At 33.0% G+C, this 16,682-nt stretch overlaps 3 protein-coding genes across 4 annotated transcripts; 2 read left to right on the top strand and 1 right to left on the bottom strand.

The window, feature by feature from the left end:
- The first annotated feature begins 155 nt into the window (after positions 1 to 155).
- CkIIbeta (casein kinase II subunit beta) lies at positions 156 to 3,479 on the top strand. Of its 2 annotated transcripts, none has more exons than XM_018462401.1 (5): positions 156 to 222; positions 747 to 822; positions 2,031 to 2,133; positions 2,253 to 2,634; positions 3,218 to 3,326. In XM_018462401.1, exons 2-5 carry the CDS (start codon positions 751 to 753, stop codon positions 3,324 to 3,326), a joined length of 666 nt encoding a protein of 221 aa, XP_018317903.1. In that variant the 5' UTR covers positions 156 to 222; positions 747 to 750. The 2 variants fall into 2 exon arrangements, with proteins under 2 accessions (XP_018317903.1, XP_018317902.1); XM_018462400.1 differs by lacking the exon at positions 156 to 222 and adding an exon at positions 358 to 371 and having other exon boundaries at positions 3,218 to 3,479.
- Positions 3,480 to 7,682: 4,203 nt separating this feature from the next.
- Positions 7,683 to 12,060, top strand: Mps1 (dual specificity protein kinase monopolar spindle 1). Its single transcript, XM_018462386.1, has 7 exons — positions 7,683 to 9,007; positions 9,279 to 9,499; positions 9,613 to 10,138; positions 10,274 to 10,434; positions 10,520 to 10,731; positions 10,988 to 11,374; positions 11,851 to 12,060. The coding sequence occupies exons 1-7, from the start codon at positions 7,707 to 7,709 to the stop codon at positions 11,878 to 11,880; spliced, it is 2,838 nt and encodes a 945-aa protein (XP_018317888.1). The 5' UTR covers positions 7,683 to 7,706; the 3' UTR covers positions 11,881 to 12,060.
- A 1,039-nt stretch (positions 12,061 to 13,099) lies between these two features.
- Positions 13,100 to 16,266, bottom strand: LOC108731862 (nucleolar complex protein 4 homolog B). Its single transcript, XM_018462390.1, is given in 7 exon segments — positions 13,100 to 13,703; positions 13,705 to 13,917; positions 14,193 to 14,553; positions 14,749 to 14,796; positions 15,061 to 15,474; positions 15,916 to 16,018; positions 16,129 to 16,266. Coding segments are annotated over 7 exon segments (1,551 nt in total). The 3' UTR covers positions 13,100 to 13,429.
- Between the last annotated feature and the right edge of the window lie 416 nt (positions 16,267 to 16,682).

Genomic DNA, 16,682 nt, shown 5'->3' with positions numbered 1-16,682 from the left:
TTTTTTTAATAATATTCATGTAACATTCTAGGAACATTTTGCGCTTATAGGGGTAATAAAAAATAGATTGTCAAATATCGTGCGCAGTGTGAATCCACCATTAAACAGATCTTGGAACGTTTCGCGGTACGCCGGAAGATGGCGGAGGCGATGCGCGCGCACCGACAGCGCCAGCTATACTCCGTTCGGTTGAGCAAGCGTGGCTAATCAAAGCACCAAAAGGTAAGCCGCGAGGGCTGTTTATTTTTGGTTTTTCGTCGGGTAGCTGTGCTCCGCGTTGGCAATTTGCACGAGTAATGCGCTTCCTGGCCGCGTCCCATTGTGCATCGTGCTCGAAAAACAGCTGACGAAGCAGCTATGACTACGGAAACGTAGGTGTGAACGCGCCGGACGGGCCTTAACTTGTCGGGCATCTTGCCTAGTAAAGCGAGCTCCATTGCACACCCCCGCGCTACCCTCCGCCCTACGTTTATCTGTCTGTCTGTACGTCCGTTCGTTACTCTCACCCCCCCCCCGCCACCCCCTGTCGATCCCGCGTTCGCGCTGTTCTAACCAATTTCGCCTACACACAATGTGGGCAACGACGACGCGTTCACACATCGTGTGAAGGAGCCACCGAGCGAACGAGAAAGCGTGACTGAGCGTGACACGTGCAACCTCTTCATCGGGCCTTGGTCGCTTTTCTCCCCGCTTACTACGCCTAACACTTAATAACGGAATTCTCCCCTCGGTTTCTTCTGCCGCAGGAAAATGAGCAGCTCCGAGGAGGTGTCCTGGATCTCGTGGTTCTGTGGTTTACGCGGGAACGAGTTCTTTTGTGAGGTGAGTGATCAGGAGCGCATCTCCAATGTTATCTAAGGTGTATTTAAAAACTCAGCAATATATACCTTTTGATACATTTCTGTACATATTTTTTTAGATAAATTTAAATCTTTAAATTTTTCCAATCATGCGAATTGTAGGTTTGTTTTTTATTGCTAATTGGACTGCACTATAACTATTTTTTTTTTTTAAGTTGAACTTGCGTGATTTATCTTTTTTCTTTTCACTTTAATTTATCATATATTTCAAAGTCATACATTTCCTTGTGTCCATGATGCTAGAAATTATTCCATAATCTCACATGGAGTAGAAATTAACAGATCATATTTGAACGAATCAGAAATTGACTAATGTAATTAGTCAATTCTCTGTCCGTCTAAGATTTATAGGAGGTTTTCTAGCATGATGGATACATGAGGTTTAAAATTTCACGTTACATGCTCCAATATGTTGCAATATGCTGCTATTAGCTCCTCTACTCCAACAAGCACATTTGAATGAATAGGAGCTATGGTAAGAACATGTTGAAACATGTTGGAACATGTGACACGATATTTGGCAAAAATGAAAAAGAAAGTCTAGTGCAGAAGTGAAAAACAGACTTCTGTTTAACACTGGAAAGCCAAATTATTCTTACGTCCTATTGGCATAATTGATGCAAAAATAAACAAGAGTGGAATCAGGCTTACAAGGAATATTACTTTGTTTTCCTATTTATAATCATGGCATTTCATTAGCCATCTTATTACATATATGACTGCAGTGCTGTGCTTTAAAATATACAATTTAATTCTTTTTCTAACTTTATAATTTTTTATTATAATAATTATACACTTTAAATCCTAAAACCTTTCCATGTAGATTATGTCTCATTATATAAGGATAAGGTACTGCATTTTTATATATTTCATATCATTAATTTATCATTTAATCTGCATCACTGTAAAAAATCCTTTCTCTTTTGTAATTTATTTTAGTAGTATTTCTCAAACTAATTAAGAGTCACAGAAAAATATGATATAGTAAATAGATAGATCTCCATTTTAGTTGTTTAGTGATGGATTATGAATTTAAATAGAGACAAAGTTTATTTATTATTAAAAGTGTATTTCTAATTTCTTTCTAGCATATTTCTGGATTCCTATCCAAGAATAAAATATGAGACCTCTTTACTTTTTATTTATTTATTTCATTTAAATATTATCTAGGTGGATGAGGACTATATTCAAGATAAATTCAATTTAACGGGGCTGAATGAACAAGTACCACATTATCGCCAGGCGTTAGATATGATTCTTGATCTTGAACCTGGTAAGTTATTTTAGCAATAAACCGAATTATTATTAAGTGTATCACATAAATTGAAAACAAACAAAGATATATGTCACATGATTACTTTTAACATTTGTTGTTCAATTTTTATTTGTTAGATGATGATCTGGACGATAATCCAAATCAATCAGACTTAATCGAACAGGCTGCAGAGATGCTCTATGGTCTTATCCACGCACGTTATATACTTACCAATCGTGGCATCGCTCAAATGATCGAAAAATACCAAGCGGGCGATTTCGGTCATTGTCCACGAGTTTATTGTGAATCCCAGCCAATGTTGCCGCTAGGGCTTAGTGACGTTCCTGGGGAAGCAATGGTCAAGAGTTACTGTCCTAAGTGCATGGACGTTTATACACCGAAGAGCTCGAGACATCATCATACTGACGGAGCATATTTTGGAACGGGATTTCCACATATGTTATTCATGGTCCATCCTGAATATAGACCAAAACGTGCGGCAAATCAATTTGTACCTAGGTAAGTATCAGATTACACATCAACGTATAAATGATAAGTATTTTTAGTAATAGAATAATTAATTGCATGGCAAAAGAGATTAAAGTTCAAAATACTGTTTTCGGTTATGAATATTTTAAACTAGAATTTCGTTATTCTATGATTACATTATATAAATAAAATAAAATTATATTTATGTAATAAATAGATTATTCAAATATATAAATAATTCACTTTTACTAAAGGGAAAAAGTATTATTGTATATGAATACTGATAGATTCTAAAATTTTTCTGTAGATTCTATCAATCTTGAATGATTAGATTCATCTATTTTTCTTGATATTATCTGTTCAATATTATCCTAATGACTCACTTCCAAAGGTTCATTATCGTCTATATGAATAAAATATAAAATAATCATTAAATATAAAAGATAGAGATATGATTGGCTGATGATCAACTTTAATCTTTTTTTGCCAATATATGCAACATATCTTATTGCATTTATTTAAGTATATGTAGCACATATTCATTCTAAATATGTGAGACTAAATTTTTCGCGTATATAGAATATAAAATTAAAAGATAGTTTTTATTTTTCAGATTATACGGTTTTAAAATTCATCCTGTAGCATATCAGATCCAGCAACAATCTGCGTCCACATTCAAAGCACCATTACGAGCTCTCAATTATAATAACGGGAAACGTTAAAATTATCTTCGGAGTAGCCTAGAATACTTCCTTTCATTACTCGCAATTCCTAATTTCGTCCTTAAAGATTTAAATAAAATATTTTTTATATCTCTGTTTCCTCAATGTTGTCGCGCGAGGAAGAATACGTTCTACAAAGCCGCTCGCTCTTAAATTTTTGACATTGTACGAAGAGAAGAGAAAACGAGGAAAAGAGAAAAAGAGAGGGAGGGAGGGGGAGAGAGAGAGAGAAAGAGAAAGAAAGAAAAAGTGAGAGAAGAGCGAGCGTTTAGTTCCGTCGTGTGAATCATTGTCATGTTAATTTAAATTGTAGCAACAGTCATTTTCGTGAAGAACCAATATGTTTGTATAGAAACTTTGAGCATTATTCATTAAAAAATAGAGGGAAGGAGAAGGAAAACACGCTTAGAATAATTACTAGATCATAAATAAGAAGAGAGATGATGATTATAAATAGAACACATACCCGTTTTGTACGAATCGCTTGTGTCATCATATTTGCTGCCAAGTAGTTCCTAAACATATGCAGGAGCGGACTTCCTGGAAAAGTTGAGAAGCGAATAGTACCGGGTTTACATTGGTTCTTTTCAAGACGAGAGATAATGTATAAAGGAGAGAATAGCTATTAAGTATAACTTAATTTAATCGCCGAGTAATTTGTACGCGAACTGTGACAGAAACGATTTATTATTATTAACAATTGCGTAAGTAGTGGATACAATTTACAACAAAAACTGTTAAGCGCGAGACAATATTTCAGAGGAAGAGAAACTTCAGAAACGAAGACTGCATTTTCCAATGAGAGAGAAGAGGACTAAGCTGACTGTTTCTGTTTCTATCACAGTTCCCGAGACATTTTTATGGACATTTAGCATCGGTGGGAGGACAATTTCGCAATTAGGAGATAAAATTCTATGTACGCCATTTTTAACATACAGCAGGAAAGCTATTACTAGCATTTTCTTCATTTTTGTATTAAGTACAATCGTTTGTGGAACGATGAGATTGAGTCAAATAGATTTTCTATTTCTAAATCGGTTGGTGTTAAGGAAAACTGTTGTATTGTATTTTCCACTTTAAATTAAAATATTACTTATTTACACGTTTTTTTCTTTTATACAAAAAAATTCATTTGAAAATAGGTTTGTATAAATATGTCATTTAATTACTATTACCATATGTCAATTGCATTTACATATAAATTATTAGATTGGTACATTTGTCCGCAATCTATATATCACATATACAAATATAGTTAATTTTTATAAGATTAATGTTAACGTCTCAACTGTGATCGAGCGATTCACGTATCACTGATTTTTTGTTGATTATATTCTGTTCTGCGTAAGTTTTAAACAAAAGTATATTTTCAATGCGTTAGCAATAAGAATACAAGTTTCTCGTCCAAAAATTCCCTAAATATCAATCGATCAGCGAATCAGTTGTGGTCGAACTTGCACTATGAAAGATTTTATGTTGAAATTAAAAATCAAATAAATTTGCTATTATCAAATCTTAAAAGACCGACTAATTAATTTCTTTATAAAAAAAATGCGTGAATAATTCGATATGTAAATTTAATTTGAGCTTATTTTATTAATTACTCTATTATTAAAAACATTTATCACTTACATATGTAATTTAATACTCTTATTTAAGTATAAATAATATTTATATATAATCAAATTACATACAATATACAGGGTGTCCTGTAAAGACCCGAACAACGCTTAAGGGGAGATTCCTGAGATCATTTTAAGAAAATTGTAACCAAAATATTGAGACTATAATAACTTTTGAATTATAATTGGTTAAAGATAGTGTATAATTTGAAAACTATTATAGCCTCGATATTTTCGTATTAGGATTTTCATCTTGGAATGTTCAAAAGAATCCAGAAATAATAATAGAGGTCATAAAAGTAAAATGATTTTTTACTTGTAAGCATTTAAGGTTAGCTTATAATTCAAAAAATTATTGTAGCCTCGACGTTTTCGTATTAGGATTTTCGTCTCAAAATAATCTCAGGAATCTCCCTTTTGTTGTTTGGGTCTTTACGGGACACCCTGTATAAATAATATACATAATATAATGAAAAATATTCTAGTAATATATCAATATTATTATAATGTATTTCATAAAATATAAATTAATTTTTATATGTGTATAAAGATAATACGAGAGCATGCCAGATTCTACATTCAAATGTCCCGCCAAAGGCGGAGGAATTTTTCCCTAAAATATTCGTATCACATCTTGCCGCTAATTGTCCCTAGACATCGACCAATGAACACCGCGCTGACGAATTCAAACGCCATACGTGACGCGGCCGACCGGTAGAGTCGACAGGCATCAACAGGACGTTCAAATTTGGAAACTATGCACGGAGTAACGATGTCATGTGGCGTACGTAGGTAGAGATCTAGAGACCATCGTACGAATGTAACAGGATGTAAATAACATCCTCGAATAACGTGTAAACGGGTGTAGATGGACTCGTGATGTGCGTGCATAGTGTATCTCCTGTCGATCGATGATTCGGATCTATAGAGACTGCTCAGTTTGACAGGTGCGTGTCTCGTCCACTCGCAACTAAGGTATCCTCCGAATTCTCTCTGGTTTGTATGCTTTGATCGCGAGACTAACCACTGTAGAATAGTTTTGATTCGTCGATTTCTCGATGAATTCCTAGCACACACACGTGAGATCGCCTCTTCAGGTAACTGTTTACTTTGAGGAAGTTAAAGCTGGCGGCACACGATGCTTGTTTTCTTGTTAGATTGTTAGCTAGAATAAATTCTTGCCACCGTATTGGCTACGATGCTGACACTGTCAGTATCGCAGCCAATACGATGGCAAGATTCTAATCCAGCTAGGAATCCAGTAGGAAAACAAGCATCGTGTGCCGCAGGCTTTATGAAAATTAGGCTGGCTGGAAATCCATTTTGCAGAAAGAGAGAAAGAGAGAGGAAAAGAAAAGTAATAAAAAATTAACTCCTATTTATACTAAGCTTTTCATAATGACAATCATAAATTTGTTGTTTGTGCAATAACGTCTGCCTAATCAAGGCAATACAAGCAATTTCTTGTTTAGCTCCTATAATATATAGTATATATATTATCCTATAATATATATATTATATATATTATATAACAAATTATTTTATAAAAATAATAAATAATTTTTGAAAAATTTGCCAAGTAGAAATTCGTAACAGTAAGAATTTAATTATATTGCCGTGGAATATGAAATTAATGTTAATTTATTATGAAATTAATGTTAATATGAATGATATGATTTATGTGTTTCTATACTGTGTATATGGATTATTTTTTATAAACAATCATTACTTTACAATGTAAACAAGTAGCTATATAGAAAAAAGTACATATTAATTTTTATATTTCATATTATATAAATCTATTATGTAAAATTTAATATATATTATATGTTAACACATTTATTTTATATTATATTTGCTATATAAATCTATTATTTAAGCCTTATTTGAGACATGTTTGCTCCATATAATAAAAAATAATAACTTATTCAACTTGTATGTTACACAAAAATTTCATTCTAACATTTTTGAGTTTATAGATATCTTTTTAGAGTTGTATTAAAATAAAGTTATTTGTTAAGTCTTTATGTCTCAAGATTTTATATAAAGATTATGCTATATTTATTGTATTATTTATATGTTATTTTATGAAGAACCTGTTTCTGTGTCATATTGATCATTATTTAGTATATTAGTTAAAGAATCTTTTGGGTAAAATATCACATTTTTTATATAAAATTTTGAAACATAAAAACTTAACGTGTGACTTTATTTTTAATATAGCTCTATCATAAAAAGATATTTATTAAACTTCGGAATTTTGTAATTCTTTAATAGAATGTGATAATTTTTAAAAATTATTTTACTATATACATTCGAAGAAGAGATTTATAATAGCTAAAATAATACATCAATATTAAAAAATGCGTAATATTCTTTACATATAATATTGTTATAATTAATATTATTTTGAATAAATTAAATAATAAAAGCATCTATTTTTAGTTGAAAAAAAGATCAGTTTATAAAAGAATTACAAATGTGAACAATATCTTGTAATTTCTATTAATATTTTATTAAGTCTACATGGCTTTATGTGCCAAAGTTTTTTAATATTTCTTTTTTCTACGCAAATATATTAAAACAAAATTCACAATTATTGCAACTAGTAGTAATTTCTAATGTTTCATTTGTCATAAGTCTGTTGTTTTTTTATAAAGTAACTCTGTAATTAATTATAATACATTGATATATATGTTCAATTATATTGTTTTTTTCTTATAGAGATTAGTGAAGATTATTTCAAAAATTTCTAATAATGTCGGATCTTACGACAAACGACAGATGCAGTTTTGATAACATAAGCGCTGGCAGATTGCTTACACAGAATGTTATGCTCCCAAAGTCTCAGCCAGTACGCCTCAAAGCGCTTCTAGCATGTGAAAGCGATGAGGACGATGACGATGAGAGCGAGGAGAAACCTTGTCAATCTGAGGATGAGTTAGATAATTTCGACGAGGATTTGCTGCAAGATGACTCTGCTGAAGGCGTCCTACAGGAAATGTCCGTACTTAAAACAGACATCAATTCATCACCAATTGAGTCAACGGACGGAGCTTTGAAAACTACATGTGTACTGTTAAAAGAGAATCTTGAAGTTGTGACTAACACTTCTATACAAAAAGGACTAAACTTTGATAGGGAACAATGTAAAGTTAGTGATATAAATTCTGAAAGTCATATTTCACTTAATGATTCGAGTAAACTAGAGACTTGCAGTTCTAAACACGAAGAAAAACTACAGGAATGTCGCATTGCAACAACGGTTGCTTCGGGAAATCAAGCAGATACTGTTTGTAGTCATTCAACAAATGTAGTTTTACCTCCACCATTGCTGTCAGTTTATAAAGGGGATTATAACATAGATTCGAATAAGAATTTGCAAGCAATAAATAGCAATCAGTCGCATCACGAAAATGCTTGTATGTCAGATATATTAAATAAAAGAAAAGATGGATCTGTGTACAGCACATCAGGGGAGAATAAGATGTTATTAACAAGAAATAGCGAGTTGAATCTAAGTAAGGATGATCAACGATACAAAGCCACATACAGTTTTATCGAGCAAACAAATAAGGATAGTAAGGAGGAATCTCAGAAGATTACGAACACTCTGTCAGAATCTGGTATTTGCATATCCCAGACGTCTGAAAACCTGATGCATGCTGTAAGATATAATTCACAAAAGAGTGTCACAAAATATGAAGCGAATGAAAAGTATACACCCGCAAAAAATACGGAATTTAGCACACCTTCTCTCAGCGAAGCGAGCAAGTCGTTAACTACGATTAATCGCTTGGTTTCGGAAACTCCATTAAAGCATATGCAAGTCAATGCGCATCCGAGTTCGTGCACATCACATAAGCAATTGTTTCAAACTCCACAGAACAAATTATCTGGAGATCTGAACAAGAATCAAACTCCTACAATATTGTCCAATTGGTATCATAATGTGGTACATACACCGATGGAAAGGAAGAACTTTCTTACGAGGGACCAAGTGCAAATATCTAAGAATGCAATTTGTACACCTATCGTGGATAAACCTGATTCTTTGAGGTTTATAGTATACGCTATATTATTTTACAATTTTATGTATTAGAAGCAAACAATGTTTAATTTATTTGTTTAACAATAAGACTGTTCTGCTCTTATTTTTATGGTCAAAACATATTAAATTCATGATTATTAGATAAATTTGTTATGAAAAATAAGACTTTTATTTGAGACCTTGTTTTTATTCCTTGTTAAGTCTGAAAAGAAATGTCATTCTTTCATACAGATTCGAACAGTCTCTCAGAGAATATTAATTTTAAATTTCATTATTTAGATACTTTGGAACGGATGTAAAAAATGTGAGGCGGCCTTTAACAGATACGAAGATGCCCAGAGAGTCTTTGGTTTATCCTGTAGAATCAAAGCCACTTATGCATACACATTCTGAGGTAAAAAGCATGACATCTGAATCACAAACACATGAGGATAGAAATAGGAAGACAATTGGACTATCGAATGTGAAATTAATGCAAACAGAAACAAATTATGACAAAGGTAAGCATTGCTATGTATCAAATTACGTGTAATTAATTATTTAATAACGTTATTATTTGAATACGTTAAATTATTATATGATTGCATTTTATTATATGCGTTATTATATTCAGATCTGAAATTGGCGGAACCTATCGAGGAAGTAAAGGAGAACAAACAGTCTAATATACTAGGAAATAGAAATACTGTACAAAATCAAAATAAAAACAAACAGATAATTTGTTCCAATATGGATATGAAGATAATACATGATTCTCGGAAGTACAGTAGAGAACACAACATCGTTCCAAATGCGAACTGCAAGAATTCGCATTATTCCGTTCCCGAGAGACAAAGCAAGGAGATGCAAATTATAGATAAAATGACAAACATACCGTTCACCGTACCGTTGAGCATTCCCCCGCAACAACAAGGCAAAACATTAATCGTAAAAGATAAAGAGTACTTGATCCTAGACTCCCTCGGCCGGGGAATGAGCGGCGAGGTTTTGCGAGTGCAGGATGTATCCTGTGGCGAGTTACGTGCCATCAAATGCGTTGACTTGAGCAAGATGGACAAAGACTCGGCTCAGGGCTGCTTGGATGAGATTTCCATGCTGCGTAAGTTACAGGCACCCTGCGTTGTCAAAATGTTCGACTAGTAAGTACATATTGCAACATAACAAATTCAAAGATAACAATTTCGTACGGTGAAAACATTTTTTGGAAGCTCTTATTATGGTATCCAATGAATCTAAAAATTAACGAAGTTTTTAATTTTATTTAATTGTTTCAGTCAAATCAAAGACTCTATGGTTTATGTGTTGATGGAAATGGGCGATACTGATCTCAGTCGACTTTTGAAATCCATGTCCCAAGAGAAGCAAATCTCTCTTACGATGATTCTCTATTACTGGACTGAAATGCTCACAGCTGTAAAACACATACATGATAATGGTAAAAAAATAATACGCCTAATTGTGGATATATAATCAATGTTTAATGTTTTTCATTTTGTGACAAAATACAATTTTGTGTTTAGGAGTCATACATTCAGACTTGAAACCAGGAAATTTTTTACTAGTACGAGGTCGACTCAAATTAATAGATTTTGGAATTGCTTCCAATCTAAATTCGGATATGACATCCGTTGTAAAAAATAATCCGATTGGAACGTTAAATTACATTAGTCCAGAAGCCTTAATGGATATTAGTGGAAACGGGGATTCGCCTACACACAACGTTAAATATAAAGTAAGACAGGATTAAATAATTAATAATCCAAAATAGATGTTTTTTATGATTATAATTTCAAAGAAATATTTCGAGAAAATGATTAGATATATTAGAATCATTATTCAATTAAATTAAAATTAGAACTTACTTAAAAAAATGCAAACTAACTAAATTAAAAGTTTATATCTCGATATTGAAGTTTGAATAAATAAAAAATTTATAAATTGTGAAAAATACAGAGCGGATAAAAAATTTCATATTTTTTTGCTGACAGATAAGTTTCAAGTCAGACGTATGGTCATTGGGCTGTATATTATATAGTTTGGTATATGGATATACTCCCTTCCATCATATACGTTCTCAGTGGGCAAAGGTGAATGCTATAACTAATCCGAAACCGAATATTTCGTTCCCTACTATGACAAACAGTGAAAATCATCAGAGTTGTGAACGCACGCCGCCTGTTCTAATCGACGTGATGCGAAAGTGTCTTCAGCACGATCCAAAAGCAAGACCCACAGTGTCACAACTCTTGCAGGTGCAATATGTGCCTTCTATGCCGAATACTGCACCAATTTCGGTGCCTTCCGACATCCCAGTGAACGTCCTTGTGAAGATAAAGCATGCTCTAAACGAGGATGAATGGCGATTATTAGTCCAGGTGAGAATTTATTGTAATCCTTTGTTCTAAAAGATTTTTTTACATGAATACAATAGAGTAATAAAAGTAGTAAATAAAAGATTTACTACAAAAAAGTGCATTTGTGAGGAAAAATCTTTTTAATATAAAGAGCAATTTCCACTATCAGATGTTATCGTAAATTAGCTTCATAATTGTTTTAAATAGTTCTGTTTTTAAAGTTTTGAAGAATTATAAATATTAATTTTAATATTTATAGAATATTTATGTACAGAAAAAAATTCATTTTTTTAGCTCTGTAGAAAGATATAGTAATTACCTTGAATATGGTATTTGTTTTTGCTTTCAATCCTGATGTTTTTAGTTACATGTAAACTATGTACAATATTTAAAAGATTGATAATTACATAAAATAGTAGTTTCATTATATATTACTACTAAATAAATGATTCGATTAAAATCAAAATTAATAATCTTTTATTATGCTATTTTTTCAGGTGTTAGACACAAAGCGACATCATACATAATGATACTGTAATAACTTATCAATTAACATAAATGATGTACATAAAAGCGTTTGTATATATACATATAAGACGTTATGCAATGAGGCGCAAATATACAGAATTGTGACATATGCAAGGAAGGCTAATGATGAAAATAATATACATATATAGAAATACATTTATATAAAAAGATAAATATAAGATCCCAAATAGATTATAATTAAAACTGCAATTGAATTATGCTTACCTATATGTTATAAATACAAAGTTTTGTATATTGACAGCACTATATCACGAGTTATTTGTTAAATTAAAATATCTCAGTTTATTATCTCATTTCTGCATCCAAGAAATCGTTATTCGAGAATGTTATATATGGTAACTGGCACAATTTATTTGGCAAATTATGCAAATTACCTGTAGTATATATATATATTAAATGTTTATCAATTAGCGACCCCATTGCTTAGTAACATCAGAAAAAATCAGTAGCTTCAACCCTTTCGCTGCACCGATCAGAAGTTCATTATTGAAGAATTAAAAGTGATATAAAACTATATAAATTCTATTTTTATATATGCCAAATAATGAATTAGCATGTAGTTTATTTCAGCTTCGACTTAATGATCTCGATTAAAAAATAAAATTTCATGTAAATACATATATATGTTGTTTTATTTAACCACAAATAATTGTCGAAATAAGTATTTATAAATATGTACAGGTGTTATCTTTATAATTCAGATCCTTGATGTCAAAAATAAAATAAGTTACACGTATTACAAAATGAAAAATTATGTGAGAGACTTTTCATTAATATATAGATTATAATTGTTTTATCTTTTAAATAACACAAAAATGACATTCCTTTTTATAAATTATGTATTGATATATAAAATTATCGAGAAAGAAGAATTATTTGACCGCAATCACGGACAGACCAATATTTCATGTGTCATACGACAAAGTTTTTCAAGCCCGTCGATTGGCTGCAGGACAGAGAAATTCTCGGATCTCTGTTCTGCAGCCAATCAATACGTTTAAAAAGTTTGTCGTACAACACATGAAATATTAGGTTAATATTTGTGTTTTTTTTACGTTGTATATACATATATGTGTATGTATGTATATACATGTACATAGAGAACGTGTGTGATGAATTAAAATTTCATAAATTCTTACCATACTTACAAACTGCAAAATGGTAACAATTTATTTTAGCGAAAGAGTTAAAAAATACTAATCAGTGTTGCGCACTTATACACAATTTATGCAAGATACATAAGCTATCAATTTACATATAACTGAGATAGATAAACAACAAAAAGCGAGTGTGCATTTTTTTCTTGTTTGTATCATGATCAATGAATTATGCACGAACTTATTGAAATATTTCAAACATAGATGTTCAACGCCACAGAAAAATATGCTGTATTGTTTTTCTTGTAAATATGCCATATAAAACACAAAAAGTCTTTATTTTTCACCTGCAACATCAACGAATTTCAATGACGATCCTTTTCTCACGATATATTGCATTCTCGGCGTCGCGATCACGCCGTGTACAGGATCAATGAGCGAGCTGCCAATATTGCAATAATTTCTCTCCTTTCGGCAGTGCCATAGAGCTTGGTCTTTCGAATGTCAGCATGATTTCTTTGACTTTGTTCTTCAGTTCGCTTTCAAAGAGATGACCTCCAGTGCGTTCTAATGCCGATGCCATGTCATACTCAACCGAGGGCAGTGGCTCACGAATGAAACGCGCAGCGCTAGCGATGCTGGGTAAAATATGCCACTGCAATGCCCGGATCTCCCAGAGACTGCTCAGCAATGCGTTGCTCTCGCTCTTCCATGAGAAATGGATCGCCGGCTCCGGTGCTCGCATTCGAGGGGGCCTCGCCACCCTGCGGGTGATCTATCAGCCTCTTTAATCCTGGATGTCGAAGTAACAGATTACCCACGAAAAGCAGAATTATCAAAATATCCTCCGGTGGTGCGACTAATGTTAGACGTGCGAGTCGCTTTGCGAATGCTGCTACTAATGCTTCTGGTAGATGTCTAAAAAAAGTAATGTCGAATTTTCAGATAATTTTATGTGAAATTATATTCGATTCTTCGTTTTATTCTTAATTTCTGTAATTTTCTCAATTCTTGGGATGTACATTACATTTGTGTGTTTTTGTCATATGATAAATTTTTTAAGGCTATTGATTGGCTATAGAATAGAGATACAAGAATTTCTCTGTCCTGCAGCCTTTATTGTAAGATAAAAACGCACAAATATAATGCCACTCTAGATATATACGATTCTGCCATAACTTTAAAATACTTACGTAGAACTGAGAAATAGATCGGATAAGTAGAACAGACGAGCCTTATATTTCGTATGGAAGATCTCAGGCTCGAACATCGAATACAACTTGGTAAAAATATTTGGATATTCTAAATTGTGTTTGGTGACAAGTATGAATACGCCTTGCAATGCAAGCACTCCAACAGGGCCGTCCGCGTCTAGGGAATCCATCAAAAAGTCGGTTAATAATATCGGTTTTTCTAAATGCGACATGACTCGTTCCAACAAAACTATTAGCAACTGTTTGTGCAACTGCGGCGTTAATTCCCAATGCATAATGCAAGCCCAGACTTTGTTTAATGCGCGTTTAACATTGGATTGATCCCACGTAAATGCAGCATCTGGTAAAAAAATTTAAGATACATACATTAATGAAATCAAAATTTGAATTGAAACGTAGAACATTCCGTTTCATGCATGATGTGCATAATGCATCATTTATCCTTGTTCAACATTCGATGAATAACAAGGATAAATGATGCATTATGCGTGAAATGGAATACAGCCTATGTTGTATTTAATATAACTTATATTACCTTGTTGCGGTCCACACAAAAGTTCCTTATGTTCCGACACTTTGGATGCTGAAACATCAATTGTTATAGTATTTATATTTGTAAGATCATAAATATAAAATTAATAAACAAGAAACTATGAATCTATTTAAGTTAAAAACTTAAAGAGTCAAAGAGTTGAGCATTATAAATATTTCTAGCAATTAATTAAATGCTTCATATGTTTATACAGTTTGCAATATTGCGTAATAAAACAGTTAAAGAAATATACTTATGTAGAACGTGTAATTGGATTATTTTATATAATAGCTCAAAATAAAAAAAAAGATTTACCTTCTTCTTCTTTTGGCAGTGGTATTTTGTCTATAAGTTCCAAAAGATTCTTTATATAAACTTCCTTCGGTTGTCTTTTAGGGGTAAGAGAAGGTAGACATCTCCATGTATAATACAAAACGTCAGGACAGCTGGTGATCTCTTGGAATCTCGATATTAAATTAGTATTGTCCTTTTCAGGAGACAGTAGAATCATGAGGATAGGTTTTAAACGGTGTAGAGGAAAGTGATATCCTGGATTATCACGCGGCTCCATCAGAGCTTGACCCTCTTCAGCCATTAGCTTCATTGCAGTGGTAAGGGCTTGCAATTGAATAACCAATCGACTCTTCTCCATAGATGCTAGTACTTTCTTCCAAACTTCCTCGTAGCAATTTCTTAGCCAAGTGGTATAGCGAGATTCTGGACTAGGTTCTATTTCATATACAATATAATGTACAATATTAAAATAGAAATCCTGGAACATATAGTTTGTAGAAATCTTTTGCATATAATACAAAATGTATAGCATAAGTTTATTTTTTGTAGCTACAGTATTATACTTTCTTAAAATAAAATAGAAACAATTAGACATCAAGGAGAAAAATTAAAAGTCCAAGAAGTTCAGCTACAAACTTAAAACCTGTTTTCTTTTTTTAGTTAAATTTTTTGCACTTCATCTCTTTCCTCCTTTTCTGTTCACATTGGAGAGAGAAAGAAAAAAGATAAACAGTGCAAGAAGTTCAGGTAAAAAGAATATTAATTAGAATATAAAAATGTATAATATAAGAATATAAAAATTTTAAATATTCCTATCTATCCTTATCCATCTACAGCCAACATAAAAAATAAAGCTATGTAGTCGTTCAATCTTACCCGAAATAGTAAGGGCTATCGTACGCTCCATATACATATCGCCGCGCTTCAACACTTCAACGAATATCGTTTCTATCGTGAGCAGGCACGAAGAAGTAGCTTCCTACGGATGAAAATAGAGCTTTTCGGACGTTCCTAATTTTAAGTTCGTTCATTTCCTAAATTCAGGCACCAGGAAACGCGCAAACCGAGTGTCGGCGCAATTTTACTTACGTCCCAGTGGCTGATTATCTCCAACAGGTTGTTCGCATGCTTCCGCGAGGCGAGAAACTCCTGGGCCCGCTGCCGCAGCATCCTTGACATCGCCCTCTGGCCCGTCGAGGCACCCGGTAAATTCGATGCGTCCGTCATCGCTATTCGATCTTACCACGCCGTTCTCGGGGGAAACTTTACAGAACCTACGCTGACGGCAGCAGGCAGCCGAGAACGATCAACGGTGTGTGTGGACAGCTGTTCCGGCGCCGCTATCGTTCACGGAGTATCACGCGTCTTTGACATAAAGGAGACTGTAAAAAATCACCACGTCTGGTGGTCTGGTCCCGTCGTCGTCTAGATTAGGTTAGGTCAGATTAGGGTTAGATCGAGAAGACAAAGTTAGGGTTAGGTTGGGGCATGCGCCGTGTCGCTTTCAGTGTTGCCAACTTAGCTATTTTCTGGCTAGATTTATGCCCGTATTCATATGCCCGTATTCATAGTCGAGTCTTATATTTAAGGCTTCCTTAAATTTATCTTCAGATACTCTACGAATTATTTCATTGAGCATCTAA

The sequence above is a fragment of the Mycetomoellerius zeteki genome, unplaced genomic scaffold (assembly GCF_001594055.1).
Source record: "Mycetomoellerius zeteki isolate Tzet28-1 unplaced genomic scaffold, Tzet1.0 scaffold140, whole genome shotgun sequence".
Classification (NCBI taxonomy): Eukaryota; Metazoa; Arthropoda; class Insecta; order Hymenoptera; family Formicidae; genus Mycetomoellerius; species Mycetomoellerius zeteki.
Note: the sequence above shows the minus strand (reverse complement) of the source record. Positions and strands in the feature narration are given on the sequence as shown.